This window comes from Gopherus evgoodei, chromosome 2 (assembly GCF_007399415.2).
Source record: "Gopherus evgoodei ecotype Sinaloan lineage chromosome 2, rGopEvg1_v1.p, whole genome shotgun sequence".
Classification (NCBI taxonomy): domain Eukaryota; kingdom Metazoa; phylum Chordata; order Testudines; family Testudinidae; genus Gopherus; species Gopherus evgoodei.
Genome location: NC_044323.1, coordinates 222326820 through 222349269, shown reverse-complemented (window position 1 = coordinate 222349269; position 22450 = coordinate 222326820). Strand labels below are relative to the sequence as shown.

General features: G+C 42.1%; 1 protein-coding gene across 1 annotated transcript in view; it reads right to left on the bottom strand.

The window, feature by feature from the left end:
- Positions 1 to 22450, bottom strand: part of LOC115645047 (chloride channel protein C-like) — a 107492-nt gene that overhangs the window by 63900 nt on the left and 21142 nt on the right. Inside the window, exons 8-11 of the mRNA XM_030549452.1 lie at positions 18833 to 18930; positions 14824 to 14927; positions 14126 to 14297; positions 6729 to 6900 (exon numbers count right to left, since the gene is read on the bottom strand). Of these exons, the coding sequence (XP_030405312.1) occupies positions 6729 to 6900; positions 14126 to 14297; positions 14824 to 14927; positions 18833 to 18930 (546 nt within the window). The remainder of the gene's footprint in view (positions 1 to 6728; positions 6901 to 14125; positions 14298 to 14823; positions 14928 to 18832; positions 18931 to 22450) is intronic.

Here is a 22450-nt window from a genome sequence, read left to right as displayed (position 1 = left end):
ATTTGATGCATTACCAGAATCTCATGTGAACACTCAAAGGACCCACAAGCCTGTTGAAAATACTTCTCAATACATTTACTTGTAACTTCTAGTGCCCTGCAACATTGCTGTGAAAGATGCCATATAACATGTACTATTAAAATCAATGCTTTCACCCAGTATTGACAACATGACCTAGATTTCGCAAAAGTCCCATAGCACAATGAGGAGTAAGGAGACAATGGATAGACTCTGTGTAGTTACCATCACCTAAGATTTGACTGCTGGGTTGCAATACCTGACCAAAGCTGAACTGGAAGTGGGAGGATTTCACATGCGTGATATTCAAATATCCCATACACTTTAGGTTAAAAGTTAAGCTTTTGAAAAAGCACCATACTAGAAAGAGTAAAGGAACAGAAGCTGATTAAAAATAGCTTTACCTACAGATTAAGAGAAAAAAAGGTATGCTAAGAGTACAATTTGGGTGCCCCTTCCACATTTGAGTAGGGCTGGTTGAAAATTTTCCAGAAGGAAAAGTGCTGAGAATCTCTACTTCATGGAAATTTTCAAAATGTCTGAATTTCCCATGAACTAGAAATTTGGAGTTTTGGCCAGCTCTACATTTAGATGCTCATACATCAATACGAAGTAGTGTACATGAAAAAAAAAGGTAAACCAGATACAACTATTCTCAAAGTATAGGACAAGAGGTTCATTTGCAATGTTCTTTGGTTGACTACAAGTAATGCCCTGCCAACATGCCTCAGTCTTGATCTGGGCACTTTTGAGGTTGAGATGCTAGGTAAGTCTCCATTCCCCATAAATCTTTGGATTCACTGCTGAACTAGCATCAAACGCAGTTAGTGCCATTTGTGCGATATGAATGTGTGTCCATTAGGAAATGGATTGAGACAATGTCACACAGTCTACTAAACAATCATCAGATGGTTTGCAATTTTAATTCACTATCAGGGTTCCCCTACCACTCCCAAGCCACACGTTTATGCAGCCACACCCTCTGCTGGCAGGGATACAGTAAGAGGGTGAAAAGGTAGGAGAGGAAGAGACTCAAATTCTAAACTGGAGGTCTGGGAGTTGCTCATTCTGAATACAGAAAAAAATTAAATGAATATTTCTTTTATGGAGTAGAGTCAGATTCAGACTGGTGCCCCAAGGTTACATGCTCTGTATTCTATTACCAGGCCACTGACCTATCCAGTTCTCTGAGTATATTTTTCTTTTAATTTTGCTTTATACAAAATTATGCTTGCCCTTTCTTTGCGGAGCATGAGGGAAATCTTCTGAGCCCCAAGGATATCCCACATTTTTTCCTTTTTAAGCACCCTTCTTACAAAGGCTTCATGTCAAACCGACCTTCCCTCCAGAGATGGAGCATTGTGTATAGCTCAGAGGTGGGCAAACTATGGCCCATGGGCTGATACCAGACCCTCAAGGCTTCATATCCGGCCCATGGGATTGCACCCCGTGGCGCCGTGGGCTCCGTGCTGCTCTCAGAAGCATCCGACACCACATCCCTGCGGCCCCCAGGCGGGGGGGAAAGGGGCTCTGTGCGTTGCCTTTGCCTCCAGGCACCATCCCCCACAGCTCCCATTGGCCAGGAACGGGGAACCACAGCCAATTGGAGCTTCGGGGAGGTATCTGGAGGCATGGCAAGGGCAGCACATGCAGAGCCCTTCACCGCCCCCTCTCCCAGGGGCAGCAGCACTTCCTGGAGCAAAGCAGGGGCCGGGGACAGGGCAGGCATGCAGGGAGCCTGCCCTGGCCAGTGCACACCATTACCACTCCGGAGCTGCTTTAGGTAAGCAGCAGCGGGCCTGAGCCCAAACCCCTCCCGCACCCCGCCCCTAACCCCCTGCCCTGAGCCCCCTGCCGCAGTCTGCACCCCTGCCCTGAGCACCCTCCTGCACACCACACCCCCTCCCACATACCACACTCCCTCCCACACCCCAACCTCCTGCCATGGCCCTGCATACAATTTTCCCACCTAGATGTGACTCTCCACCCAAAAAGCTTGCCCACTCCTGGTATAGCTCCATCTAAATTCCACCAACTCCATTCCCTGTATCCACCAGAAGAGGTAGCCCTTACTGAAAAGGGCCTGGTGTATACAGAGTTTTGGACTGATTTAATTATTTCAGGCAAGGGTGTGATTTTCTATCAAAATAGTTAAATTAGTGCAACCCCTAGTTTAGATATCAGCATAATAGTGCCTTATACCTGTATAACTTCTCCTCTTCACTTACGGAGAAAGCTATGTCAGTATAACTGCATCCACATTAGCAGGACTTGTAGCACTATACTTATACTAGTTAAAGAGAGACCATTTGTCTGGAGACAAGCCCTGAGTACAGGATTTGAACTCTAATCTCACACCAGGACAGCCCCATCCTTCCTTTTTAACACCTGGGAAGCCATGCAAGTCAGATACAGCTTTCCAAGTATCTGAACAAAAAGTTACCGAGACAAAATCTATTTCAATAGAATGTGCTCCTGCTCCCTGAGCATCCTCTTGCAGTGAACTCAGGACAATTATGCAGCCTCAAGAAACAGGAGGATGTGGGGACAGAGGTCTTGCACTTCTTGTAGTCTCCAAGGGAAACATCACCACATCTACTATTTGCCACAAAGGGCAAACGATGAGGATCAAGTGTCAATACAGGGGGGTAGAAAGAGGCAGCCAAGAAAGAAGAGGTGGCCAAATGCCTGTGGGGTCTACCACAAAAAGAAAAGAAAGCATTTTACAAACCTGTTCACTACAAGCCTCACATTCATAACTGTTTCCAAATGGAAGGCTATGTGGAAAGCCAAAGCAAACATTCCCAATTTTTTTGAACCTATCAGACTATATAGGAAAATATGTGCATTTTATGGTTTGGGGGCACAACCTTATAACTATGTTTTTGCATTGTCATGTCCAAGTCCTTTTATTCCCCCTCAAAAATTAATATTTCCTAAAGCAATACAGCTATTTATTTTGGGTGAACTTGAATTGAAGCACAATCTCCCTTTGCAAAACAACAAGGCACAGAGGAGTTAGAACATGACACCTAGGGGATTCCAGAGCACACTGCAGTGCAACCATAATCAATTTTCTGGTGCCTTTTCAACTGATTTTTGTGCTGTTGTCTTAGCAGTTCAATGCTAATTCTGTATGCTCACAGTTGGCACTCAGAAAAACAGGAGTCAGGGAAGGGAGGCTGTAAAGAACAAAATTTACAGTGTCTGCCTCTTTATTAGAATTGTATTAAGCACAGTTCTGGCTTCATCATGCAAAACTGCTAAGTGTTCTGGCAAGAAATAATTTTGAACTTCCCTACTGTGAAGCACAGCCTTTCAGGCACCAAGCTCAGGAAGACGTCAATCAACTGCCTTCCCACTGAGGTGCTACATCGGCAACAAGCTCCTAAAGTGACAGGATACAAATGATATTTAAATTGGATTTTCATAGAGTCAGTAAATCCAGACGCCCCTGGCAAAGGGACGAGGCTAGTGCCATCTTGTAGCTTTCAGAAAACTTAAAGCAGCTGTGTAGGGAGTAACTATCCCAGCTCCAGTTCCTCCAGATTTCACAACCAATCACAATCAACCGTGAATTTTCAATACCCCAATTTCAAAACAAAAAGGAACATCTATAATCTGATAATCAGCAGAAGAACACTTTAGCACATACACACTTAAAAGGGAAGGGAGTGGGCATGGGATAGAGAGGGCTTCAGTAAACAATAGCATCTGTTCATCATTTCATAATAAAATAAGAATATTCTTATGTATACATAACACTTTTCATCTTGAAGGAGCCAAAAAAATGCTTTACAAACCATATACATAAAACGTTACTGACATGTAACCACCTCTGGGTTAATGGTGACAAATAGAGCTGGTTTTTTCAACTATAAACTGTCAGAATAGACAGTTCCATCAAAAACACAATGCTTTGCTAAAACCCTGTGGATTTCCCCAGAAATTTTTCTCAGAAGAAAATTAGTGGGAAAGGATTCTGACAATGTCAAAATGTCCTGTTTCAACATTTTTTGAACTAAGCATTTTTTATTTTTCATTTTATTTTATACAATATATTATAATATAATCATGATAATCTAGTCGGACCTCCTGCATATTACAGGCCACAGAACCTCACCCACCCATTCCTGTAATAGACCCCTAACCTGTGGCTGAGTTACTGAAGGCCTCAAATCATAATTTAAAGACTTCAAGTTATAGAGAATCTGCCATTTACACTAGTTTAAACCTAAAGTGACCCTTGCCCCATACAGCAGAGGAAGGTGAAAAAAATCCAGGGTCTTGGCCAATTTGACCCAGGGGAAAATTCCTTCCAATCCCAAATATGATGATCAGTTGAACCCTGAGCATGTGAGCAAGATCCACCAGCCAGACACTTGGGACAAAATTATCTGTAGTAACTCAGAGCCCTACCCATCTAGTGTCCCATCACTGGCCATTGGAGATATTTGCTACTAGCAGTTTCAGATCAGCTACAGTCTTATCATACCATCCCCTCTACAAACTTATCAAACTCCATATTGAAGCAAATTATCTTTTTTGCCTCCCACTGCTCCTCTTGGAAGGCTATTCCAGAACTTCCCTCCTGTGATGGATAGAAATCTACATCTAATTTCAAGCCTAAACTTATTTATATCATTTGTTCTTGTGTCCATATTGGCACTTAACTGACGTATTTATAGAGAGCAATCACATCTCCCCTCAGCCTTCTTTTGGTTGGATCATCCTAGTAACCCTTCTTTTCACGTGTTCCAATTTGAATTCATCTTTTTCAAATATGGGTAACCAGAATTGCACACACTATTGCAGATGACATCCCAACAGTGCCTTGCCCTGATGCATCCTAGGACTGCATTAGTCTTTTTCAGAACCACATCATATTGGTGGCTCATAATCACCCTGTGATCATCCAGTATACCCAGATCTTTCTCCTCCTCTGTCACTTCCAACTGATATGTCACAAAAGCATAAGAACAGCCATACTGGATCAGACAAAAGGTCCATCTAGCCCAGTATTCTGTCTTCTGACAGTGGCCAATGCCAGGTGCCCAAGAGGGAATGAACAGAACAGTGATCCATCTCCTGTTGACCATTCCCAACTTCTTGAAAACAGAGGCTAGGGATGCCATCCATGACCATCCCAGCTAATACCCATTGATGGACCTATCCTCCATGAAATTATTTAGATCTTTTTTGAACCCTGTTATAGTCTTGGCCTTCACAATATCCTCTAACAAAGAGTTTCACAGGTTGACTGTGTGTTGTGTGAAGAAATACTTCCTTTTGTTTGTTTTAAACCTGCTGCCAATTAATTTCATTTGGTGACACACACACACCCAAGTTCTTGTGTTATGAGAAGGAGTAAATAACACTTCCTTATTTATTTTCTCCACACCAGCCATGATTTTATAGACCTCTATCATATCTCCCCTTAGAAGTCTCTTTTCCAAGCTGAAAAGTCCCAGTCTTTTTTATCTCTCCTCATATGGAAACTGTTCCATGTCTCTAGTCATTTTTGTTGCCCTTTTCTGTACCTTTTCCTATTCCAATATATCTTTTTTGAGATAGGGCAACCGGATCTGCATGCAGTATTCAAGATGTGGGTGTACCATAGGTTTATATAGTGGCAATATGATATTTTCTGTCTTATCATCTATCTCTTTCTCAACATTCTGCTAGCTTTTTTTGACTGCAGTGGATGTTTTCAGAGAACTATCCACAATGATTCCAAGACATCCCCCCCCATAGCAAAAATTCTTGTTGTTACTCCCTAAAAGCATGACTTTCCACTTTCCACTATTAATTTTCATCCATTTCTATAACTCTAGTTTACAAGGTCATAAAATCATGACATTTTTAAAACAAATCAATTAGGACAGACAGGACATTGGTTTAAGGTCCCATCTGAATGTTTTTTGTGCTTACGCAAACACACACACACCCACACACTCACCGATATCCATGGAACATGATTGATGTACCTTGGGAGGATGAAATGTTGAGTCATTCCTGACAGGATCTGAACCTGTGGTTTCCACATCACTTATCTTGTCTAGTGTGAATTTCAGCCAACTCAAGTCTCATCTGTCCCTCCCATCCTCAGCACAACTAATTGCTCAATCCTTAGGCACAGGTATTGAAACCAGGATAGGTTAAGACCCCTCTAATTGTAATACTTTTCCTTTTAGTCTTTAACTTTGCCCCCAGTGTGAACAGTCCCCGTGTGTTCTAAAGGAAAAAGTAGAGGTACACAAAAACAAGTGGGGCACCCTGTTGTGAGGGAATCTCAGAAGTATACATACAAAGACACATTGTGCAAGACCTCTCTCCCCACAAAAGTCACCTCTCACTTAAGGTGTAAGATATTTAAATATAATAATCCATGTTTTAAAACTAATCAAAAACATAGGTCCTGGATTCTTCTTCCTTGCTTGTACGTTATTGACACCTCTGTTACTATGGCGACAAGAAATGGATTCTCTTCTCTCTAAATTTAGGTGCCAATTCCAAACATATTTTGCTAATGAAAATCCTTGCAAAAACACCCCAAGATAACCAAAAATAAAACTAACCCAACAAGCCTCCCACTTATGAACTTGTGTCTGTGCGGCATGAGTGTGGAGTTCATTTAGTTGTGACAGCGGAAGATTTAGGCCACCCTAGCCTGCAAGTTGGCCAAATATCTGAGAACTTAATACATTTACCATGATAACTGTGAGGGAGATGGTTAGTCTTGACACACCGCTGAAAAAAGAAGCAGCGCCAACAGCAGCAAAGAGTCCCGGATCAATCCACGCCCCTTGTTCATTGGTTTGAACACCAAAAATGGACACAAGAATCAGGCCAACTATCCTGCCATATAAAGCTCCTGTGTACCTGCATGTGAGGAGAAGAAAATTAGGACACTACTTTTGCCAGACACATTATTTTCCAGGATGTTTTCCTTCTTCTCTGCTAACCTGGCATTTCATTCTGTCAGCTTTGTTTTTGTAACACAGCACTGTTCCAGTAGCACTAGGGTCCTTGGAGTTATGGGGGCCCAACCAGCCAGGCAGCTGGGGGAAAGTAGGGCCTGCTGGCCCCACAAGGCAGAGAGGAGGCTGGGATGGGGCACTCCTCCAGATGGGGTGACCCCAGGCATGAGCAGTCAACAAAGAGGTGTGCAGAAGGCATGAGGGAATCGCAGTCCGGGGGGGGGGGGGGGGCGCGGAGGAAGGGCTCTAGAGAGGGAAGACATGGCAGCCACCCAGAGACAGAGCATAAGGTAAAAGCATGGGCCACTTTGCATGGGGCAGGGAACTGGGGGGACAACAAGCAATGGCTAGGGGTAGGGAGAGCTGGGGGAGGCTAGTTCAGAGCTGGAGGTGGGGACAGGGGGTTGGAGCAGAACTGAGTGACTAGTTCAGAGCTGTTGAGGGTGGGGAAAGGGGACTGGAGCAGAGATGGAGGCATCTGAAGCAGAGGTAGGGGGACAAGAAGAGGGGGGTGTGACAGGATCCCCCTGGGATGCAGCCGGGGACAGTGGAACTGCTGTGCCCCCTTAACTCTCTCCACCCTGGGCTGTCTCTCACGATGCTTTGTTAGTGACAAGCAGCAAGCCCCTCCAGGCACTGTGATCCCTCAGCACAACAGCATGTGGAGCCCCACACCCAGCTATATTGCATGAATGTTCCCAGAGCCACTCATGAATCACACAGAAAAACACCTGACAAATCCCCCCAGCTCCCAGCTCTGTACCCCAGGAATATACCATCTTGCACTGCTCAAAATGGGCAATGAAAATGTATTAATTGGTTCACCCCTTCAACAATGGAAAGTGGTTATTCAGCAGCCTTTGTCAAATCTGAACAGATTTACCACACACTTCAGTTTAAGCAGTTTTTCTCACCCCACTGGATATTGCAGCCCTTAATATACAGGTTTTTTCCTTCAGCCTGGACCAATCTTAACAGAGACTTGTCTTCTTCTCAGTGTCTTGGTTGCTTGCAGCATAGGTGGGGGCAGGAGAAGGGCCCTGTATGTGTCCACTCTGTTTGTTTTATACCCTCACTTCATGTGCTTGGAAAACGTAAGTCCAGGTATGTCTGGGGGCACTGCTGAGTTTCCAGGCAAGGTTATCAATTCTCTTGGTGTGGCCTCATGCAGGTGAGTCACTGCATTGTAGCTCCCTTGCTGCACAATGGTTGTTGATGGGTTGATTGATATCCCGCCCGGGTGTTAGTTACTTTCCTTTCTCTGTGCTCCCTAGGAAGGGTTCTGTCTCTTGTTCAGCTTCAAAACTCTGCCAGCTAACAAATGGGACAGTTTTCTTGGTCACTGACAATATCTCTCCTGCCCTGAATCCTAAGGGCATGTTGCCTTCTGCAGGGAAAGGAGCTAGTCTCAGTCCCTCCCATACTTGAAAGTATGCTGCTTCCCTGTGTTAGAGTTGCAGGGATCCTCACCCAGTTCAGTGATTTCTGAGATCCCATCATCTTTCTCTGGGCTTCCCACAGGATACATTTCTCTATGCTCCCTAGAGTGGGGTCTGGGTCTGGCTCAACTTGCTGGCAGCTAACAACCTGGACAATTCTCTCCCTGGAAGGCATTACACCTCCATCTTCTCCTGATGTGGTGTTGCTTCCAGCTGCAATGCAGGAGTTGGTCTCAACCATCCTCCCACTTAGAAGCATGTGGCTTCCCCCGCTGCAGAAGAATCAAGGAGACTCTCTCCCATTCTCTCAGCAGTTCCTGAGACCTTACCATTCCCTCGGGGGTCCCAGCATAAAACTCTTTCTTGTTGCAGGCATATACCTTAACCTGAGCTACATAAAAAAAATCATTACCAAGGAGCAGGTCGACTAGGAGGTGTTCCTTTAACCGCATAGTCAAAATACTTTCCAAACCTTCCCACACCACATGGACTTTAGCTTGTGGTACAACTAATCTGTTTTCACCCATCCTCACAGTCTCTGCCATTTGGTCAGGTAATATGCTGGCCTTTGGGACCACACTCTGCTTAACCAGAGAGATCTGGGCACCTGTAGCCTTCTGCCCGAAGTACTCCCTGCCATTAATTTCAACAACCTTAACATGCTCCATGTCTGGTTCTGCAGAGGCTAATCTCACAAAACCAATATGATAGGTTTCGATTGCCTGGGGGGGTTCTGTGTTGAGGATAACAGAATTAACATGAGCTATTGGTAGGCTGCTTCCTCCTAGCACAAGGCATTTATTCCTCGGGTGATCGATGGAATTGCTCTGATAGCACCTTTTGGGCTCTTCTGCTTTTACAAGCAATTTGGGAGAAGGGTTAGAGGAATGGTTTGCGAGTGGTGAGTACCCAGCCTCCCACCCATCCTCCCTCTTGCTAGCGATAAAATGGGATCTTCCTTTCCCACCAGATTTAAACACCTCTTTCAGTGGTATGTTTTCAATAGATGCCTGGGTCTGTTCAAAAGGATCAGTAAGAGATGCCATCTCATCCACCAACTTTACATCTTTGTCCCATGGACACCACTTTACATCAGCCTAATATACGCCTAGGAAATGCTCTTGAGCAACAAAATCCAACATTCCCTCAAAGCTTGTACCAACTTTGATGGGAAAGTGGGTGAGGGGAAAATCTTTCATTTTGTTCACATATTCCCCATTACTCATATCAATAGCCCTCAAGATTCCTGAATTTAGCTCTATGTATTTCAGGATTTTTTGCAAAACAGTGTTTTTAAATTTACAATAGTCTAAAGAATCCTCAATAGGCATTTCATTGACTATATTCAGAGCTTTACCAGTTAATTTTGCAATCAGGGTAGGAACTCTCTTGGCATCAGGGATCTCATGCACTGCACACAGCCTTTCAAAGGTAGGCAGATATTCATCAATATCATCTGTCTCCTTGTATGCAAGATCCCAACTGCAGATTTTTGGAGTGTTGGGAATCGGTTAGTGGGTTCTGGTTCTGCTTCTCTAGCAGGTCCAGTTGTTTTTGCTCTCTTTCTTCCCCCTCTCTCTTCCCATTTCTCCTTTATCTCCAGTTCTTTAAATTGAAAGGGTCTCTGGGACTCCCTCTCCTTTTCTGCAATCTGTAATCTGAAAAGCTCCAACTTTGCAATTATTTCACTGCTTTCAGTCATTTTTCCTGTTTTTCTGTCCCTACTTCCCTTTCCCGAAATAAGCAAACAGAAAATAACAAAGTCTCTTCCTGACTGTCCTTAGCCACCACACTTAAAGCCTCACTTAAAATGTTTACACCAGTGTATGAAATGCAAATCTTGCTCAGTACAATTAGTTATGTATTTCATCCTGCTCACAGCACCACTGTGATGGGATCCCCCCACCCGGGGTGCAGCCTGGGACTGTAGGATCGCTGTGCCCCCTTAACTCTCTCCAGCCTGGACTCTCTCTCACAATGCCTTGCTAGTGACCAGCAGCAAGCCCCTCCAGGCGCTGTAATCACTCAGCACAACAGCATGTGGAACCCCACACCCAGCTAGATTGCATGAATGCTCCCAGAGCCACTCATGAATCACACCAGCCAAACCCCCCCCCCAGCTCCCAGCACTGTACCCAGGAATATATCATCTTGCACTAGTTGATTGATACCCCACCTAGGTGTTGGTTACTTTCCTTCCTGTTGCCTCTGGGGAACCAATACCTGGCTGATTCCCCAATTTACAGCATGTTTTAGTGACAACTATACTGCACAATTCTCACAACTTCACATGCATTAATGAAATACATATATGGATAGAGAAATGACTTTCAGCAGATCATAACCTTTCCCCTGATACCCTACATGGCATGCCTTGTAAGGTAAGATTACAATGATATAAAAATGAGCACTATGGGGGTTCCAGGACATTCCTCGAAGGTACAGAATGTTGCAGTGGGTTGGAACAGAGCTAGAGGAGACCAAGTTGGGGTGCTGGGGAAGGGCAGCTTGTCATAAACAGATAGCTAAGGGTTAATGTTCTTTTACCTGTAAAGGGGTAACACCAGTAACCTGAAACACCTGACCACAGGACCAATCAGGAAACAAGACTTTTTCAAATCTGGGTGGAGGGAAGTTTTGGGTGTGAGTTCTTTGTTCTTTGTCTTGTGTCTGACCCTCTCAGAGTGATTTTTCTATCTCCTGGCTTTCTAATCTTCTGTTTCCAAGTTGTAAGTACAAGGACAGTAAGACAATAGGTTTATATTGTTTTCTTTTGTATTTACATGTGTGTAGTTGCTGGAATGTGTTAAATTGTATTCTTTTTGGATAAGGCTGTTTATTCATTTTTTTCCTTTAAGCAATTGACCCTGTATATTGTCATCTTATTACAGAGACTATTTTTAATGTCCTTTTTCCTTTCTTTTTATATAAAGCTTTCTTTTTAAGACCTGTTGGAGTTTTTCTTTAGTGGGGACTCCAGGGAATTGAGTCTGCAGCTCACCAGGGAATTGGTGGGAGGAAGAAGTCAAGGGGAAAATCTCTTTGTGTTAGATTTACTAAGCCTGACTTTGCATACCCTCTGGGGGAGGGGGAGAGATTAGATCTCTTGGTACTTGTGTTTCCAGGACTGGAAGCAGGGAATCTCCTAGGGTCGTCCAGGGAGGGGAGCCTGGGAGGAAGTACCAAGGAAACAAGGGGAGGGGGTTATTTCCCTTTGTTGTAAGACTCAAGGCATCTGAGTCTGGGGGTCCCCCAGGGAAGGTTTTGGGGAGACCACAGTGAGCTAGGCACTGTATAATTCCTGGCTGGCGGCAGCTTTACCAGGTCCAAGCTGGTAACTAAGCTTGGAGGTTTTCATGCTAACACCCATATTTTGGACGCTAGGGTCCAGATCTGGGAAAAATGTTATGACACAGCTCCAGGAAGCAGGGGCAGAAGGGGAGCTAAACAGGACCTGGAGAGTAATTGGATCAGGGCTGGGGGAGCTGAGGACTGGATTGAAGGAGGCTGGAGCAGGGTTGAGGGAGAGTGGGGCAGGGGGAACAGGATCAGACCTAGAAGGGAGCAAGGGAGGCCCATGGTGCAAACTGTGGATTTAAAGGGGAGTGGAGGGAAGCTAGGCAGGAGCTGGGGGATGGAAGGGCTAGGCTGAGGCTATGGGGAATTAGGCAGGAGCTGGGAGTATCTAGGCAGCAGCTGGGGGTTGGAAGGGCTGCACTAAGGTGGTGAGGCAGAAGATCGAGGCAGTGATTAGAGGATGGATTGAGGCTATGTGGGAGATGAAGGGGAGTGGATTTTGGAACTGGGAATAGGGTCCCAATCTATTCTTGCACCAGGGTCCTCTGGGGCCTTATTATGCCACTGATTTAGTGCCTATCACTATAGCCTCTAGTACAGCACTGAATTACCTACCAAGTTTCCCTCACTTTGTATGAAGAGGCTAATATATCAACTGCTTTTCAAAAAGAGGGGGTATAGTATGATGCAATATTTAATGCTCTCCAACATTCAGTGACAATGAGGTTTAGAGGCATACACTAAAGCCTGGTCGACACTAAGAAATTAGGTCAGTATAACTACATCACTCAGGAGTGTGAAAAATCCACACCTCTGAACAACACAGTTAAACCAACCTAATCCCCAGGACACACAGTACTAGGCCGATGGGAAAATTCTCCTATTGACCTAGCTACCACCTCTTGGGGAGATGGAGTACCTACACAGATGGGAGAATTCCTCCCATTGACGTAGATAGTGTCCTCACCAAAACACTCCAGCTGTGTAGCTGTGCCGTTGCAGCACTTTAAATGAAGATAACCTTCAGATAGCAGGGATTTGGGGTATATCAGTCAAGCCAATCCAAATAACATCAATCTGCACTTCTATAGCTCCAGCCTAGAATCTCCAAAGGGTTTTTAAAGCATTAAATACACCTCACAACAACCATGTGAATTAGGCACAGACAGTATTATTATGTCCATTTTACACATGGATAAACTGAAGTGAAGAAAGGTTACTTGCCCTAGGTCATACAGTGAATCACTAATGAAGCCAGGACTAGAACCCAGGAGTCCCAGTCCCCTGCACTCAACAAAAGGCTACACTGCAGCACAAGAATTTTCAGTATGGACAGCCTTGCCATAAAGGTGAAATTGTTGGGTTCAGTCATAGTTTTTTATTTCTTGTAAAATATATTTAATTTACAAAGAATTCAAGCTTTGAATAAAGTCTTGGGCTTGTACAACTATTCCCCTGTCAGAAGAGGCATTGTATTACCTGAAGTTAGAAGGATTTGGGGAGTATCATATCTCACTATTACTCAATTTTCTTTTCATTTACTTGTGTAACTGATATATTTTATTGATGTCTGGCATCCAGGTATATTGGGCCGTAGATGTCAGGTTACCAGTTTTCATAGACACAAGAATTTGCTGTTAGACGTATAGACTACCCAATATCTACTTAAGCAAAGACATGCCAGGCTTTTAGCAACTACGTTCTAGAGAAAAATGGATTTAGATATCAACTCTCAGGAAAAAAAGTGTTAGCCAAAGAAAAGCCAGAAGATTTCATATTACAAAACTCTCTCAAACGTAGGGATTCCTTCAACGCCTAAGTGATATTACATTGGTTACCCATTCTCCAGTCATCAGCAATTCATCCTTTATAGGTTGATGACATCAGTATTCATACTACATCCTCCCACCATTACTGTAAGGATTCCGCACTAATATGCGGCAACCTACTAACTGAAGACATTGGTCTGAACCACAAAGGCAAGACCTAGATGCAAACTTCCCCAACATTTAGACATATTCAGGTTGAGGGTTTAAATTCAGTCCATTATGGACACAGGGTCCAAATGCAAAGTCTGAATCCAAACTACTGTTATAGAGATGAAACCAGTTTGAATGCTTGCTCCAAATGTAAGGGGTTTCCAAGTTTAGGGTTTTGGTTATGCCCCATCCATAGCTATTATGGGGATGTTTTCTCCCTCATTTCCCTTCTGCAATTTTACCCCTCTACTCAACTAAACTTCTGCTGAGTGACCCTGTTCCAGCAAGGTGACCCAGTCAAAGCAATGACAGCATTCCTATTGGAAGCCTTCATTTTCCAACCCATACAACTACCTCGCCATCATAGGCCTTTCCTATATATAAGCTATTAATTTAGATATGCAATACTTACAGCATGGGTATAACCAGGCCACTAGCAACAGCAGAGCCCGCAGTCCAGCAAGAGAGAAGGAAATAAAATGCCAGAGCTGTAATGAGAGAGGTATATCCAAATTCTTCATGAGTCCCACGTCTGAACAAGTACATGATTCCTTGCTTACCATTCTCAGCTAAGAGTGCAGCTGCTTCAAGGAGAGAAAAGAAAAACAGGAGTACAGAAAGTTAAATAGATCCTTTAAAAATACCCACTAACAGTTCTTGTAACTTTCAACCTTGATTATGATTAAATAAAGTTCATAGTCAATAGGTTGAGCCTACAGTGCTAGTTGAGGTATACAATACTTCAGGAAAATGAGAACCATTTGTGTTTACAGTCTGCAGTCTGTGATATTATTCTTTTAGATGACCTAAATGGAGAGAAACAGTAGCCATTTAGCCAAAAAAAAGGAACTTCTTGGCTTCTCCCTTTATTAGTCTCTCTGATAGACCCTCTTTCCCTCCCCTATAAACCTCAGAAATGCTATAATTCACAAGCTTCCCAACTCACACATTTTAAATGGGGGACTCAGTTCTTCTGGCATGTCTCTGGAGAATGAAAATAAAATCCACTTTAAAGAAATCTTTAGCTGCAATGTAGGTTATTTGGAGACCAAGTTCAAATTACACAAACACAATTTATTCTTAGCTACCATTCAGCAGAATTCTTCTTACCTTCATTAAAGGTTTGATTGGAATATTTGACTCCATCTGGTCCTATCCACGCTGTGCCTGATGGACAATTATATTCTGAAATTTCTCTCTCAAATGGGTTTATGCTTAAAAATTAAAGGGAAAAGGATGATATTAAATGGATGAGTGTAATGCAGAGCATCTGTACAGAATATATTTATTGGACACTTCTGATAGAGATCCCCCAGAAAGAATGCCCTTCTGTATCTTCTCTAGTAGCCCAATCCAACTCCCTTAAAGTTGGCCCTAGTTTATTAGTAGTCATGTCCACTAGATATTCTCCTGCCACTGAAAAAGCTAAAGTTTCCAAAATTAAGGAGTCACGGGCTTCACTCTACAACACTGGAGAAAAAAAATTCTATTTTAAAAATTCAGTGCCCGATCTGGTTATGACCTCATTACCAGGTGAGTATTATTGTAATACTGTAAAATATCATTAGCACACCAAATTGTTCCTAATAAATATTTCTCTCTCTATAAGTCCAAATCACAGGGGCCCCAAGACCAGAGTGGAGTTTGCTGTTTGGATTGTTTTTTGCAAGGAAGAGAGAAGAGCCATGTGCACCTGTCGGTACCAGGTATTTCATTTCATACAAACTTATAACCAATGGAATGGGCCTGTCAGCATTCTGATTGTCCTCTTTGTACATAGCATTACTTTCGCCATCCTTCTTCCCTATCTCTTTTTCCTTTAGACTGTGCGTGTGCGTTCGGGCAGGGATTGTGTCTCTCTCTGGGTTTGGAAAGTACCCACCATATTTTTGCTTTTACAACAAACAATATGAACCCCCATTTGTTCTACCAACATAGGAAATTGGTGGTGACTGGCCCACCTGATCCCTGCTCAGAACTCCAGAAGAAAGTGAAAACATCAGGATTCTAGCCAACATCCAGAGCAAGAAAATTTCTTACAGACCCCAAACTGGCAACCAAAGGAACACAGGATTCAATTCTATTTTTGATTTGCCTTCTTACATCAGTCTCACTCACACAAAAGAGATGAATTGCTAATTTTTAAAAAAGTGACACACACAATTGCCCAAGAAAAACAACCTTCTTGTCCCCATCTTGGGTCAGAAATTGTATAATTGATTCATATCCTCATCAGCAACATCTCATATTTTTTCTTCTATCACTCCCATATTGCAAGAATGCCCTAACCCCTGGGCAATAGGATAGTCTGAGGTGGGTCTCTCTCAATCTGCCCTGTGGGAGCTGATCCATGTTGTATAAAATATTTTAATAGCAACTGGGCCAAAGAGAGGGAATCATTATGGCACTAACCTAAGATGTGGAAGATTCAAATTCAAGTCCCTGCTCCAACGGCTATTTTAATTATTTATACACAGTGGAACAGCTTCAAGAGCAGAGATTGAGCACACTGTGCCCCAGACTATACCATAGCCCAGTGATTAGTACACTCACCTGCACTATAGAGACCCCAGTTCAAATCCCTTCTCCACATCAGGATGGGGGGGAACGGAACCCGAGTTTCCACATCCTGGGTAAGCGTGGTCCTCCTGGCCATTTTGTGAATTTAGCCCTTCTTTTAAAAAATTTAGTCTTGGAAATGAAATATTTTGTTTGACTGAAACTAATTTTTGTTGACTTTTTTAACTCAACAACATTTTTCAGAATTTTCCATTTCAATTTGACCCAACTGCAATTTTGTTGTTGTTGTTTTGGTTTTTCAGGGTTGGTTACTTTGTGGTTTTTTTCAACTGCCAGTGAACTGAGGAATCAGTTATTTGTGTTATGATAGGATGTGTTCTATGAAACAAAGGTGTTGAGGAAAGAAGTTTTGCTATTTTTGTGGAGACACTGAAGTTAATAAATCTTTCTCTGGAGCACTCAGTGAAGGGTCATATTACATTGGAATAGGTATATCCCAGATGATCAGTATTAACTTCCTACAATTGCAAGGATCAACGGATCTCAATCATATACTGTCTGCTTCTTTGTTTCTAAGAAAATCATGAACAAGGCTTTAGTCCACTTTCATTCTTGTGGTTTATTACAGCCGGAAGCCCGGTGAGACTATGTGCAGCCTGGTAGAGTTCATGACAACCTACCATTTACTTCTCTTTAGGTCTATCCAGTTTCATTGGGATGGAGTCTTTATGACTGGGCCTATTTAAGTGCACCAGACTAAAAGTTGGCACAAAGACTGACAGTTTCTAACACGGATCAGCTGGACAATTTTTGATTCAAAGACAGGCAAAAAGACATAAAATTCTTGTGATTTCAGAAGCACTTTCTATACAACTTTAGAACAAAAATAGCTTTGTTTTGAAAAAAAAATGACATTTTACAAGCAGTTAGCCCTTAAAATATATTTAAAAATGTTGAGGAGAAGGAAAAGGCTTTTCCCTATAAAGATCCAAAGAGCTGTGATAAGTTTGCCAAATCCTGATTTTAAAGAAGGTGACAAGTTATGTTTTTTCAAAAGAAAAGAAAATCTTTACTACAGCACACAGCATTTATTCATGTAACATAGATCAAATGATACTCTGAAACTAGTGGTATACAAAGTAATATATGTCTGCATTTTTATTTGACTTTTGTAAGGCATTCAGAGTCCATTGTCATGAGTGGCAAATAAATCTTCATATAAAATTAATGCAATATAATATAATGTGCCGCCATCCTTTTCTACAGCGTAATTGTACCATATTCACCCTTGTAAAATGATGAAAATTCAGAGATAAACTGTCATTTAACAAACTTTGTCCAAATCCCCTAGATTCTTCACAGATACTAGCTAGAAAGAGAAATATACTTGGCTGCAAGATCAAAATCAAACCTGAGGCAGCTCATCTATATAACATCTCTACAAAATTTACATACATTGGATTGTATCACTCTCACATGACACTTGTCATCTTAGACCCCTACCTGAAACTTATTCCTTGCTGGTGTACCCTTCTACCACGCAAAGGCCTGTTGAAGTCAAGCGAGAGTCATAGAGGTACAGATGGAACAAGTTGAAGGTTCAGTCCACTACAGTCTAATCCAAAGCCTACAGAGAAGTCTGTGGGACCTTTCCATGGGCTTTGAATCAGGCCCTTAAAGTGTAAGTTACTTGAGTCAGGGACCATGTGCTCCTATATATTTGTACTATACATGGTACAATGGGGACCCATTCTGATTGGGTATTCTGGCTGCCACCACAATACTGACATTAATCCAATTCCTTTTTCTCACTTAATGGATCAGACACTGATAAGTAAAATGCACCCCATTCCAGAGGATCAGTGGAGGGCCCTCCACCCCTATAAACGCCAGGTAAGATCTTAAAGTAAGTCTTCTGCGTGGCTTAATGCATGGGCTCTCTGCCTTGCACCAGGTTCAACCCCAAGCATTTCTTGCATAGTCAGGGCTGTTAGGTAACTGTTACTTTGTTCTACTTTGATTTATACGGTTTCTTGTTTCTGAAAAACTGAGTAGTTCGCTTTTGTTATGTGTTTTGTCACAATTAATGGTGGGCTTTTGTCATTGCTTTTTAAAATTAGGGACAAAGCAATGCAAGGGAAGTTTAAAAGAAAAAGAAAATTATTATATAAGTTCACAATCAAATATGCCCCTTAGTAAATGGATTTGTTAGAAATTGAGAGCAAAGAATTTTTCTTTAATTCTGAGTTCCTTGAACATAGATATTTATCATCTATAAACTTTAAAGTAAAATTATGACTTTAAACTTTAAAGCAAAACCTAAGTTGAAAATGCACTTGTAGGCTCAAATATATGAATGGTCATACCCCCAAGGCCTGCTCATTCATTTTTGAATTTGTCTTTAAGCATGCATTGGTTGTTGCATTCCCAACTGCCACATTGGAAAAGTTCACATGCATAAATAAAATTCTGCATTTCAAACATTCAATTCTGGTGCATCTATATGAATTTTTATCCCTGGATGTCAGAGACTAATGGACATACTGTAATAATAATTAGCATTTCACACAAAGATGCTTGTGCCATTCTCACCACTTACATTTCTGAACTGTTCTTCAGCTGCAAAGTTCTCAGACTCATGACTGGAGTGCAAGAAAAGAAATATGGCAAGTAGACTGTAACAGTGATGGTACACCCCTGCGTGTAAAAAGTCAAAAACGTCAACATGTGAGGTAGAAACACAGAAGAAGAAAACGTGAAGGATCTAGAATCACCAACACCAGCTGCTATCACAAGAAGATTGTTCTGTGGAATGTGGCCAACATATCTTGAGAGATCAACCTTGTTTGACTACAATCACTTAAACTTCAATCCTGAAACATCCCACGCACAGTCAGACCGCTGTGTCCACATCAAACCCTAGTGAAGTCAATGGGAGTCCACCTGTGACAGCCACCACCTTGGCCAACACGTAGGGATTGAACTAGAGATCACCAGAGCTAAAAGCATGAGCTGAACTGCTACATCTTGAGTTAAAGAATCAAGGTTTTGTAGCTGGGGGCTATATCAACTCCTATTCTCTATGAATCAGCATGGAGTGGGACCTGTAAAAAACACACACAGGTGAGTTACACTCCCAAACAGAGTTCCTTGCAGGATAGAGATCTTAGACTGAAAACTGAAACTGTGTAAACTGTGTTCCATGTACCTTTTGGGAAGAATCTACCACACTTTGGGGCACCTTTAAATTATCTGTGCTCTAAAAAAGCCCCAAGCCCACCCCCCTAAAACCCTGTAATGTCTGGCTATTTCTATTTTACTACAGTAATACTTATTTGTAGACATGCTTACAGCACTCATCAGCATAGTACACAGGTACTTATTTCTGCCTTGTAGCCTCATTGCTTAACCAATCCGCTCAGAAGAGACTTCTGAAAGGTTTGAAAGAAATATTGTTCTGCTGCTCAGTGAAATAAAGCTCTTAGACACTATAGTAGTGATGAGCACCTTACAAATGCCTGAAATAAATTAGATAAAATATTGTACAGAGACAAGTAGAGATTAGGTTTAACCAGGCACTGTAATCCTTCCTAAAGGAGAGGCCTCACCATCCACGTTCCTTCTGCTAGTTCTATTGTACCATTTGGAAGAGGATACTAAAAATAAAACTAATGAGGGTTTTTTTCCTGATTGTTTTGTTCTTGTTTAAAAGCACCCACAGTGTGTAAAATCAGCAGTCTGAATGTATTCCAGCTACAGACAGGACTAAGCCACAATGCTGAGATCTTGATCCTAACTGCCCCAAACTTCAAAACTGGTTGGACCTTGAACTATGATTTAGGTCCATCTATAGTTCTAGCCAAATGAAGGTAAAATTAGTGTAAGGAAAGGAAGAATTTTTTTTTTTTTTTTATAGATCTGCCCTACAACTAGGCAGGTGTCTAGGAGGAAACTACTGAAACACACTTGGCCATTATAAAAAGTGCCCTTTTTTAGGCATGAGTGAGACATTCAGACACATTCTGGAATGTAAGGTGGTACACTTAGGGAAGAAAAACCAAATGCACAAATGCAGACTGGGGGATAACTAGGTTGGCAGCAGCATTGGTGAGAAAGATCTGGGAGTTGTGGTGGATCACAACCTCAACATGAGTCAGCAATGCAATGCTGTTGCAAAAAAAAGGAAATGCAATTTTAGTTTGCATTAACAGAGGCACAGGTTGCAAGTCACGGGAGGTAATAGTACTGCTCTGCTCGGTGCTAGTTAGGCCTCAGCTGGAGCACTGTGTCCAATTTTGGTCACCAATGTATAGAAAGGATGTGAAGAAACTGGAAAGGATGCAGAGACAAGCGACAGGATGATCAAATGAATGGAATGCAAGCTATATGGGCAAAGGCTGAAGGAACTGGGCATGTTTAGTCTGGAAAAAAAGAAATTGAAGGGGAATATGATAGGGGTTTTCAAATACTTGAAAGGCTGCCATAAAAACTATGGAGAAAAGTTGTTCTCTCTTGCCACAGAGGGCAGAACAAGAGGCACTGGGTTCAAACTACAGCATAGCAGATTTATATTAAAACCTCCTAACTGTAAGAACAGGAGGACAATGGAACAGACTGCCTAGGGAGGTTGTGGAAGCTCCTTCACTGGAGGTTTTCAAAAGGAGGCTTGACAGCCATCTGTCTTGGATGGTTTAGACACAACAAATCCTGCATCTTGGCAGGGGTTTAGACTAGATGACCTTTGCAGTCCCTTCTAACCCTATGATTCTATAGTTATTAAAACACATTAGGTAGTACATTTATGGAAACCAAGGAGCTAAGGTATAACTGTATCTGCAATTATAGCTGCTTGTCATACAATTGTATCTCAAGTCTTTGTTTCTCTCTATCCCAAACATAACAAGCTTATGGGCATAGCCCTGCTAAAACAGACAGACTGAACTGGGAATAGTTTGGGTCTTACAAAACATAAGTTGGGTTTTGTTTTTGCAAAAATCAAAAAAAGATATGGTTCAGATCCAGCTCAAACTTTATTCAAAGCCCCCAAAATTTGTAGGTGGGTGTTAGCAGGTGATTGGCTAGGGGATTCCAGTTGTGGCTGGTTTTCATTGCTAAGTCAAGCAACTTTTAAAAGTTTTGATAATTTTAAAAAATGTGCCATGAAACGGTTCACCCAACCTAGGGAAACTGAGCTTTTGGAACTTAACAATTGGACATCATGATAAAAATATAAAGAAAAGGAAAGATATGTTCCCTAGATTCTTGGCAAACACTATCCACATTGTGATCTCTTTTTTGCAGGGAAAGGTGATGAATTATGGAGAAGCAAATATGGCTATAGGTCAGGAGGGCACTTTATAAAGACAACCACCCCTATTCTAAGGGCTGGAGATTAGGAATTCAGTTCCAGTTAAAGGGAAGGTGCTCAGGGTTATCTTGTGGGAGTGGGAGATACCACTATGATTTCTTTCCAAGTTTAAATGCTGACTTGTTTATATAGGATTAGTCTTGGTTAATTAAAGCCACAGTGACATAGATTCTTTTAGTTGCCTGACTCTACATCATTTTAATAAATGCATTATATGGTTCCTTTCAGATCAAAATCACTATTGCCCTGCCTTGCTTTGATCAAGACATGATAAGACAAGGCTTGTAAACTGAGAAGGACCTTCTAAAGCCAATAAAAAGGAAAGAATCTGAATAGGAGTTCACTTTGTTGCTTTCATTAACTTTGGTGAAGAACTTAGATAAAATGTTTATTTTAAAAAGTAAAGGCGGGGGGAAGGGATGAAATATTTAAACCATGGGAAATATGAAGCTTTAAGCAAAGCTATATTAGTAACTAAAACATTTGGGCTATTTTGATGACTTCAGCAAGATGCTGAACACATTCAACTCCCATGGACTCAAACTGAGGACTATCTGTATTATTTTTAGGAATACTGGGCATGCCTCTGTGTGTTTATGCTGGGTTACTTGCTACGAGGTGAGATCAAAAGTGGATTTACAAGAAAGATAGCTCAGTGGTTTGAGCATTGGCTTGCTAAACCCAGGGTGGTGAGTTAAATTCTTGAGGGGGCCATTTAGGGATCTGGGGCAAAAATCTGTCTGGGGATTGGTCCTGCTTTAAGCACAAGGTTGGACTAAATGACCTTCTAAGGTCCCTTCCAACCCTGATATTCTATGATATGTCACAATCCTAAGGGGTATACACTCT